At 41.1% G+C, this 10,386-nt stretch overlaps 1 protein-coding gene across 1 annotated transcript in view; it reads left to right on the forward strand.

Moving 5' to 3' along the window:
• MAPRE2 (microtubule-associated protein, RP/EB family, member 2) overlaps positions 1-10,175 on the forward strand; it is a 74,034-nt gene extending 63,859 nt beyond the window's left edge. Inside the window, exons 6-7 of the mRNA XM_009881117.1 lie at positions 3,183-3,341; positions 9,119-10,175. Of these exons, the coding sequence (XP_009879419.1) occupies positions 3,183-3,341; positions 9,119-9,190 (231 nt within the window). The 3' untranslated portion in view covers positions 9,191-10,175. The remainder of the gene's footprint in view (positions 1-3,182; positions 3,342-9,118) is intronic.
• The last annotated feature ends 211 nt before the right edge of the window (positions 10,176-10,386 follow it).

Raw genomic sequence — 10,386 nt, forward strand, 5'->3', positions numbered from 1 at the left:
TACTAAAATAGGCAGTCACTCTCACATCCACTGCAAATGTATTCCTAGCACATTCCGCGTGTGAAAACCTTAAGCCTTATATACAAATAACTCTGAGGGAAAACAGATGATTTCCCCGCATCGTGGAACAGGAGAAGAAATTTTTAGGATTTGGAAAGTTGGTGTTTTAATAGCTAGTTTTTTAGAGACTTCTTCTAGCTAGAATGGTCTGGAAGCATTGGCTGAGGTTTTTTTTTTTAATGCTGGCAGCGTTTGGTATTTCATTTCCCACTAATGGTTACTTGTGCACACTGGGCATATAACACAAGCCAAAAAAGCTATGCTGCAAGCAGCTCTGAGCCAGGATTTTCTGACCCCGAGTCTGAACATGCTGGAAGAGCCAAATTGCCCATTTTTTTACCACTCTCCAGCAACCAGGGAGATGAGGGCAGCAGCCACTTTTTACCCCTTTGCTCTCTTGATTATAATTAAGAAAAGTTGAATGGCGTCTGTGGATATCGAATTCCTATGTGACTGTAGCAGATTATTTTTTTTCAGCCTGTTCATGAATAGCAGCTAAGGGAGATTGAGACATCTGAACTTCCATGCAATTTGTAGTGGAAAAATTTTAGTGGGACTGCGCATACACTATATTTTACCACAGCGTTGCTTAATGAGCTATTTGCAATAATCACAAGCCATCTGTAACATTTGCTATATGAATGGCTCCCAACAATCTTAAAGCTTCTCTTGAAATGGTCTTAGTTATTGCCTCGGTCTGTGCTAATAAATTGAACGCTTCCAAGGAATGTCACTGTGCACTGGAACTTGATTACCCATAGCATTAAAATGCTAGAGTGGACTCTGCCGTGTTTATGGTCTGTCTCCCAAAGAGTTTGAGTGCAGTTAAGGAGACAACACAAACCAGGAACCATAAGATATGGAGAATGGTCCCAGGAACTGTTAACTGTATGTTAGCACACATAGTTTCTGAAAACAGCACCATCGTGGCTGCTTGTCTACAATGTATGCTTAATCTTCACCCTGCTTCTGCAGTCCTGTGAGTTTTCATGCTACCAGTAAGTGCCATCAGAGAAAAGATGAGTTAGTAAGAACTGTTGCCTTTGCACCTGTTAACTGGATTGCAAAGGGTTGCTTCTGGTCCAGAGACAGAGCATGGGAGTTAACGCGCACCGTTGCTCAAACAGGATTAGCCTTTTGGCACGTTCATAGCAGGAAAAAGTAGCACATGGATGTGATAATTGCCTGAAGAAAAACAAATTAATGTGTCACAGGCAAGTAGCTGATATGTTACTGAAGAAAAGCATATCTGGTTTGGTTATAACAGTGTTTACTGTATACTGTAGTTAATTAACTGTGCATATATGCATAGTTTAATGATTCTGTTTCTTAAAAAGGAGTGAATGTATAGAATGAAAACAGGAGAATGCCTTCACAGGAAATAGGTCAGAAGGGGAAACAGTCTGAGCTATTAGCTCCCAATGTTTCAGCTGAAGTTTGTTGTCTTCCCAAGCTCTAGCAAGCACAGAGCAAGAGATCTGGAAGCAGTTATGTTCTTGTTCTGTCTGGATGCAGGTATTCCTCTCAAGGAATGTGCTGCTGCACATCCAGAAGACGCGTCTCAAGTGTAAGGTCTTTGCCTTTAGACCAAAATATCATAAACTCCTGTTGCATTTTGCTATTCCTACTTTCATGAATAAATAGTTAATTTTAAGGTGACTGGTCATTGTATCAATCATAAATTCAAACTGTCAAGGGAAGACATGGGTGTTAAACTCAGGCTGCTGGTCAGAAACAGGTTAGTACGTGAACGAGATGCTCTGAGATCTGGCCCTGGTAACAGGTCAGTTCTGCTGTCTGACACCTCTGAGAGTGCAATCAAAGGTCAGAAAAAGGCTTCGCTGGCTCAGCAGTTACGGAAAAATGAACTGATAGGATTTAGTACGCTGTCAAAGCATTGTTTGAACCCTGCTGGTATCTTTACGAGTGGAAGGAATAAATCAAATTGCAGTAGAACTGGCAACACAGAACTTCATTAAATTGTAGCAGTTCCCTGAAATGTAGTCTGCATTTTAATTTATTTAACATATTTTATTTAGAAAATAATTTGTATAATTGCAGACCTTAAAAGATGGATGCTAATTTGGCTGTAATTTGGACATGATTGGGGTCTGTGTTTACTGCAAGCAGCTTCATCCATCATTATTTCTGTTGGTTGTTACACTGCTGTCTTCCGAATTTGGGAGCTGCTTACATGTTATCCTGATTGTGTATACCCCATTGGACAGTAGTTTATGCTCGCACAAAATTATTCTTTTTAAAATATGTATGCATGTGTGTATATCTATGTATGTATGTATAAGAAAATATATTGCAACATCTGTCGTGATTTATATGACGCCTAATCATTAACAGCTATGTTGCCCATAAATGATTTGCAGCAGTCCTGGTGGTGAAATTGAGACTGACAGTATAGTTTGAAGACTCCTGTCAACAAGGTTGCAAAGAGAAAGACGCTTGGCATTTGAGAGAATTTGTTGATAGGAACAGCACATCAATCGGAGCAGAAAGTCCATGGTGCAGCCAGTCACGGCATCAGGGTGCCAAAAGGCAGGTCTCTAACAGTATGGCAAGTGGGGAGGCAGTAAAGAGGAGAGGTGAAAAAACAACACAGCAGTACTCACATTTGCAACTAGAGGACCTTTTAATTTCTTAACCATACCATTTCCCCTTGTGAGCTTTTCTGCTAGATCTACGTGGTTTTAGGCAAGGAGATATTGTAGGTTTCCCAACACATTAATCCAGGCAAAACAATGCAAATACTCAGCTGAAAGATTTATTAATTACTATTACGTGACACTTCTGGCAGCTTTGTTAGAAGCCAAGTCTTAATTAGCCCTGGTTCCTGCACTTTGGTTTTGATATAAAAGAGCACTGAGGAAAATTGACCTTTAAGGATCAAGGTTAGGATGTATCCAAGAGGTGTAATGGGGGACTGTGATTTACTGCTGTTACAGCAGTGTAAGGTTCAATTTAGCACTTCAAAAGAAAAAGGGGACTTCATTTTAAGCTATAAAATTGAATATATATTTAAGATTTTTTAGCATGCGTAATCTTAGACTGAGTTGTTTTGACTGTAGTGCACCTCACAACTGATGCATCACATCTTGGTTTATATGCAGGTACATTCATTAAAACTTGCACTTGAAGGCGTGGAGAAGGAAAGGGATTTCTACTTTGGCAAATTAAGGGAGATTGAACTTCTCTGCCAAGAACACGGGGGAGAGAATAATGACCTTGTCAATCGGCTAATGGAAGTCCTTTATGCTTCAGAAGAACACGTAAGTTGAAGCTTAATTTCTTTTATTTAGACAAAACAGCTTAATTTCATAAAAAATTATTGGCACAGTATTGGATCATGTCCTGTATTTAGGTCAGCAGAACTTGTAGCAGCTAGGATTTCCATCTCTCCTCCCCAAAAAGGGAAGTTTGCATTTGCAAACAACAGATTATTCAGACTGGGGAAGGGATTGAAGAGGCCAGTTGCATTTGCTGCTTTTAGTGTAGGTTTTGTACTCTAAGTTTGCTGAAGTTGATCTGAAAAGGGAGTGTGTCACAATTTTAAATTGATTTCATATGGTTCTGAGCCTTAGTTTTGGTTTTTTCCTCTTCCGCCTTTCTGCATAAAGTCTTTTACTCATGTTCTTTAACATGTTGAGAATCACAGAAATTCTGACAGAGGTGCTGTTCAATGCCTACAGCTGTGCATATTCTCTGGCCCATGTGGCAGCATTGTAATATGTACACAGGTTGCCAAATACATAATTATATCTGGAGAGATAATGCTCTTTAGCATTTTTTTTTTTATCCTGTTGCTATAGGCAATTCTTCCTTGTGCAAACCAAATAATCTTCTGTTACCAAATTTCAGAAATGTATTGTCTGCAAGATTAAGCAAGAATCTCATTGCATGTTAGACTTAGTGCTGAAGACAACAAAGCAAGAAGCTGCAAAGGGTGCTGGTTAAATTCCTCAGATACATTCAGGGATAATGATTCAGTGGAGATTTAGCTGAACTACTCCCATTCATGTCAACTAAATCCCTGTATGCACTGTACTGACGATTGACCCTTCAGTCTCCAGCGGATGATGACTTTGGCTCCAGAGTGTATAAGCGTCAACTTAATCTCTCGGCAGCACTGTGGTTCCGTAGGCTGTCTTAAATCTGTTCCCAGAAGGCTGTTGCGGCACTAGTCAGCTGACTCAAAATTGTCTATCAAAAGTAGTACCGAAGCAACTACTAACTCACATGCTTTTCTAAAAAAGACTAGTAGAGCATAAATGAAGGTTAGGTGCAAGAGGGACACGAGCTTGCCGCTGACAGGGGCTGCTGCTCAGACGAGAAGTGAAAGTGACAGGGGAAAGAGGATTTGTTCAACAGTGCGGAGTGAGTGCTAGAGAGGAAAAGGACGAGGAAACCATTATTTTCACAGGAATAAACAATAAGACAAATTTGCCAGGCACGTGATAACAGGCTAAAAGAATTACATACATATAGTGGTCAAAAAATGTTTTCTGGATTCAAGAACAGTGATTTATTTATAAAGCGAAGCCAGAAAAATCCCTCGTCTTCCCATACCCCTACCACATCTGTCTGTTGGCTTAAATAGCAAGTGATTCCCCGCCAAGGAATGCATTTGTTGCTTTTCTTCCTGCAGTCTTCCTTACTGGCAGAACACATGACGAAATGTTCTACTGCAGTTGGCATCCCAGTGTTTTATCTGCTTCCTCCCTCCAAGCCTTTCTCTGTTGAAAGCATCATACGTGCCTGTGTAGGAACTACATACAATGACCTGCCTTTATTTAAATCGGGTTTGCAGTTGGAGCCTGGGAAAAGCAGGAGAGCACTGCTTCCCCAGAGAAGAATAAAAGCCATTCCCCACGCAGGTTTTTTGGTACCTTTTAGGGTACCAAATTTGATCTTCTGGGGTGCGCTTCCTCCTTATCTTAGCAGATGGACTGTAATTTGCTGAGGAAAGACCCAAATGCATTAGCACCAAACCAAAAACTGCGGTTCCCTTGGTGATGCAGACCTTGCCTGCTTTTTGTCTTTGGACTTTGCTGTCTCATTGCCCTGCTTTGCCTGTCATTTCTGTTTTTTTCTCTCTCTGTAATGAATTTGTCCCAAGTTAAATTCTGTATCTTGCAGCATTTTTCAGGTTAATCCCTTGGTAACAGCAGTTTGGCTTTCCCAATCCCCAGATGGGAAATAGCCCAAATTCCCAAACCACAGGCAACTCCAGCATTCCTAGTTTCTTGCTAATGAGTGCATTGTAAATCCAGCTTAGATTTTTTTTTTTTTTTAGTATCTGTTTCAGAGTGTCTCAAATATACAGAGGCAAAGTGGAAAAAAAGGATTGCGTTAATTTTCAGGATTTATGGCATTTATGAATGATACTGTGGCCATGAGGCTTTTATTCAGGAAGGGGATGGGCAGTGATGCAACTCACACATACTGCACCTGACCAAAGGCTTGTGCTTGAATATCATGACAAACTTGAATTTATTTTCAATTCATACTTCCAAGAACTGTTTTATAGCAATCTTAAACTTTTCCTTCCTAGCTGTAATTTGACAGGCTTCTACTATATTTGACATGGCATAGAGATCACGTCCTACTTTTCATATCAACTGTTCTTATTCAGAAGGGACAAGTCTCCCTTTTACTTAATTTTCTGTTACACTTAGTTTAATCCTCCTAAAAGAAAAAATAAGAAAAAAAAAAAATCTGAACAGCACTTTATTCATTACATATCCCCATAGCTCTTAGGTACCCTTTGAGCATTGTAGGCTGTCAGGTGAATTCTGTGTAGAACGATTCACAATGCAAGTATAGAGTTTAATCCCTATAAAAAGCATTCTCCAGAGGTTTGATTATTGTAGTATTGCATTGAAGAGATTTTTACCAGGTTCATGTCATGGAGGGTGTGTGTGTTTATTTTTTTCAGAATTCCAAGTCATAGCGTAGTTTCAACCATGTTACTTCATATGCTTCTATTTTGTTTAATTCAATAAAGACTGCATTTTTAAGACTGATTTTTTTCATTACTGTTTTATTGGCCTTAATTTTGATGAGTTTGAGTCTTACAGCACAAATATCAATCCATTTGGGTTCCTTGTTATTAGAGATTCTCTTTTCTCTTCCCTTTTATGGTTCTGTTTTAACCCTCATCATTATGTCTCTGCTTAGGCAAGAGGGATGTTGTATCTGCTAGTGTCATTTAAAGTTCGGCCGGTCAGTCTGTAATACTTTGTAATTTTTAATTACAAATTGCTCATTTGTAATCTTACTTCTTCATCAAAAACATCAAAGTTGACAGAAAACAGTGTTAAAGGATACATTTGTGTGGTGGGGAGAAGTGGCCCCTAGCACTCATGCTTTGACTGCTGTAGACAGCATTGAGACCTCGGATAGTGTGTAAAGCTTTTGGTCTTACAGTAGGAGAGTGTCAGACTGATGGACCAGAAGAGGCTATGAGTCTAGTTGTGAAACCTGGAGCCGTGTAGGTCTTGGCATAAAGCAAAAACGTAGGAGAGCTTTTACTGTCCTACATAGGCTGTCCTGGTTCAGTTCATGCAGAAGTTGGGTGGATTGCTGCCGTTTCATCTATCAGTAGCTCAACTCAAGTTTCCAAGGCAATTGCTTGAAATGCAGTTGGTTTTGTATCTTTCTGCTCTAGCAGCTACTACATCTGCTGCTGCTTTTGGAAAAATGCACACACACACACACACACCCAGCAGCTGGTTTTTGTAAAGTAGCTCTTCAGTCTACAGCCACACCTGAATAGTTTGAGGCAGATGGATTGAAGGGAGCACTGTTCCTTGTGGGAGACACAGATGACCATGGTCGTGTGATCCAAGCCAGAAATAAATAGATCTTTCACTACTTTCCTTATTAGGGGATGCTATTCAAGGAGATTCCACAGTCCCAAGGTAACTGGGCATAGTGACTCTTGTCTTTCCCATTTAATGTATTTATACAAGCTGTACATACCGAGAAGCACATGTCCAAATCTCAGAACAACTTCTGAGGTCGTTGCATAAGATTTAACATCTCTATCAAAGGTAAGCCTGGCAAGAGAGGAGCTACCACTCTTCTTCAGAGCTGCAGAGTAGGTTCCCAAGCCACTCCCTGTGGTTAGAGGCTATTCCTATTACATGCGTGAAAGGACAGCATGTATGTGACCTATAAAATCAGCATGAGTGGGCTTTCTAATAGGTGTCTCTCACATACTCTGCATACATAGAGCCTATGGAACAGGTGCATTCCAGAGCAGGTCACCGCAACGCATAAGGAGGGTCGGAATAGACGGGGTTAAGGGAACATGGCTCACAGCAGCTAAACAAGCTCCAGTTTTCTCACCCTGTAAGGCAGGGTCACGTTAGCGCAGCTGTCAGCTTCTTTCTGTGAAAATCCTGTTCTCTGCAAGTCTTGCACTCTTGCAGCCCATCACAGAAGTTGTGATTTTTAGATACTACGCAAAAATGTGCTTTGATGTGATGTACCTACTGTATGTAATAAGGGCATCGTTCCCCTCAAGGGGCCATAAGGTGCTAAACTGCGGTTATCCTGACTGACATGAGTGGCTTCTACCTGAAAATAGCACCTGAGTGATAGAAAGCTTGCTTTCCATTGGAATTTGTCAGTTTCTGTACGTGGTAAATAGCTGGATATTTCCATTTTATCAGCAAATGTTAGGAATCTTATTCTCTTGTTCTTGCCCTTTAGAAATATGAATGTTTTATTGCCGGAAGGGAATTTTCTTATGGCATAAGCTGCTCTGCGGTATTCTGAGAAAACTCAAATTATAGCCTTCCTTTCCTATTAATTTTTGCCTCAAATTTGAAAAGTTAGCAGTATCAAATTGTTAAAGTTTGTTGTTCAAGCCACCTGCTTCGAAGAAAAATTGCCAGGAGCCAGGCAACTTCTGCAGAGGTACCGCATCAACGATGCTCCGTTTTGAATGGCAGCTCAGCGTCTTGGAAAAGCGTTTTCCTCCAGAGCTGCCAACAGCGGAGCACTGCTAACACAGGGCAGCGAGTAGATGTGGGGGATCTTTTCGGTGAACTATGCTCCGGAATGATGGAAGCCACTCGAGAGAAAAGCTGTAAATGCAGCTGTGCTTCATGGGAACACAGAAGTAATGCCCTAAGAGTCAGCCAGCCTTTTTTGAGCTCTGATATATCCAGGCCAACGCAAGATACCAGGTCTGTTGTCTTGAAATTGGAAATTGTTTAAACTGCATGGTATCACCTGCAGTGAGGATCTAGCCTTCCTTTCGGTCAGGGATTCTGCTCGCAATGGCAATGTATATTCAGAGAGACAGCTCTGGAAAATACCGTGCATAATAAGCGTTTGCCAAAGGGAAGCGTTTATTAGCGATCAGTGCTTTTAACAGTAGCTCTATAAATCAGTGAATACTAGACTTTTTTTTTTTTTTTTTTCTCCAAAGAAAACGTGTTTGCAAGTCTTTGGTTGTATTTTGTGGATGCTGCTAAAAATCACTGTTTTGGTAACCTTTCAACTGTGGTCTAGCATGGGTATATTATTTTGGGAAAGTAGTATGCCAGACCTCAAAAAGGAGGCAGAGTTGAATTTTTAAAGCAGGTGGTAGCAAAAGTGTCTTGTCCGGTTAGTGATATACACCTAGAGTGAAGATTGTGTGAAAACTATAGCAGACAGGTTCAGAAATCCTTGGACAAACTGAAAATGAGAAGACATCAGGATGCTATGGTACAGCATCTAACTGCTGAGCATCTTGCTGTCTATCTATTCAAAATGTTCATTTATTGGAACAGTTAACACTCAGTGATGTTGAAAACTGTCGCTTTTTCTGGGAAAGTATCAGTGCTGCATATGCTTTGATTAAAAGCAGAGTAAATACATTTTATTGTATTATTACAAGATGCCGCTTTTCTCAAGTAACAGCTCATTTTGTACTTACATGCATGAAAATTAGAAGTTAAGTTTTAGGCTATGGTGAGTGCTGTGGGGCAGCAAGGTTACATGAGGAATGATTTCTGCTGAAGAATGTTTTGGGATCTCTTTCTCCCTGCAGGAGAGCCACACAGAAGAGCATGAAGGTGAAGAGCAAGTCCATGAACAGCCCCAGCAGCAGGAGGAGTACTGACTCACCCAGCGTCTCTGACAATTTTCGTTTTGTGTGAGAACTTTCTTCTGGAGAATGGAACATGTGTGGCCTCAAACTTGAAATCAGTTCACTCCCAGTCTGCCATTAACGTTTATGTACCATAGTGAGTGCCAGCCAACCACCGCATTCTGTACCCATACTTTGCCAAGATGCATTTGCAGACGTCTTCTTTCAGTGTATCTTCCCAAGAGGTTGTAGGGCTACGTCACCTACTGTACATCACTGCAACTTCACCACTTGGCTGCTTGAGATTTGTTCTGCTCTTTAAAAAAATATATATATTTATTTTTTTTTTCTTTTTAGTCTTAAGTATGATACACTTGTAACTTGTTCTAACATATTTATATTGGCATTTTGTGTGGCAAGAAGTACCGTACCACTAGCTGTGTCTCTCACTTTGTGGTGCTTTCGCGTTTTCTAGTACATCTGCATTGGAGCATAAATTCGGACAAACAATTGGAATAAAGGGATACAGTGGAAGTCATACTCAAGCCATAACGATGAGGTGTGTTGTGGAGGAAAATACTCGTGTTGCTCATGTTTATTCCTTTCCTGCCTTCACAAAATGGAAGGCAGAGCATCTGTTTCACTAGGAGAGATTTAAACCCCTGTGTTAGAAAGCTTGTTAGAAAGCTGCATGGTATGTTTTTTGGCTTATTTCGGGAGGAACAGACATCCACTTAAGTTTTTTGAAAAACCTCCCAGTTTTCTGACTAGTCAATAGACATTTCCCAGCTTTTCTTCCTTCCTGAGGAATCTGGTCCCAGCCTCCAGCTGCAGCTCTGCCTCCGCAGAGCTCAGTGCTGATGGAGGAGAGAAATCTCCTTGACACAAGCATAGCTGCAGGACATGACCTCTGCTGTCATTCTTGGCTTCCCACCCCTCAGAAGAGGACAAAGTAGGCCAGCCATTTCTTTTGCTATCCTTCTCCCCTTGTGCTGCCCAGCCATACAAGTATGGAAGACAGAAAATTTCCTCACTAGTGCAAGGCATGGGGAAAAACCAGCAACAGCAGTAGCCCGGAACCCCCTCAAGCTCCCCTTGAGTGGGCAGTGGACACCTCATGGATGTTGAGGCCACTTCTGAAGTGCGGAGAGGTAGTGAGGAGTCCTTCTGGAGACAGAGCACACATCAGAGGGGCACCAGGTGACTGAGGGGCACAGAGCTGGTTCTGC

Source organism: Charadrius vociferus, unplaced genomic scaffold, assembly GCF_000708025.1.
Source record: "Charadrius vociferus isolate BGI_N301 unplaced genomic scaffold, ASM70802v2 scaffold23, whole genome shotgun sequence".
NCBI lineage: Eukaryota > Metazoa > Chordata > Aves > Charadriiformes > Charadriidae > Charadrius > Charadrius vociferus.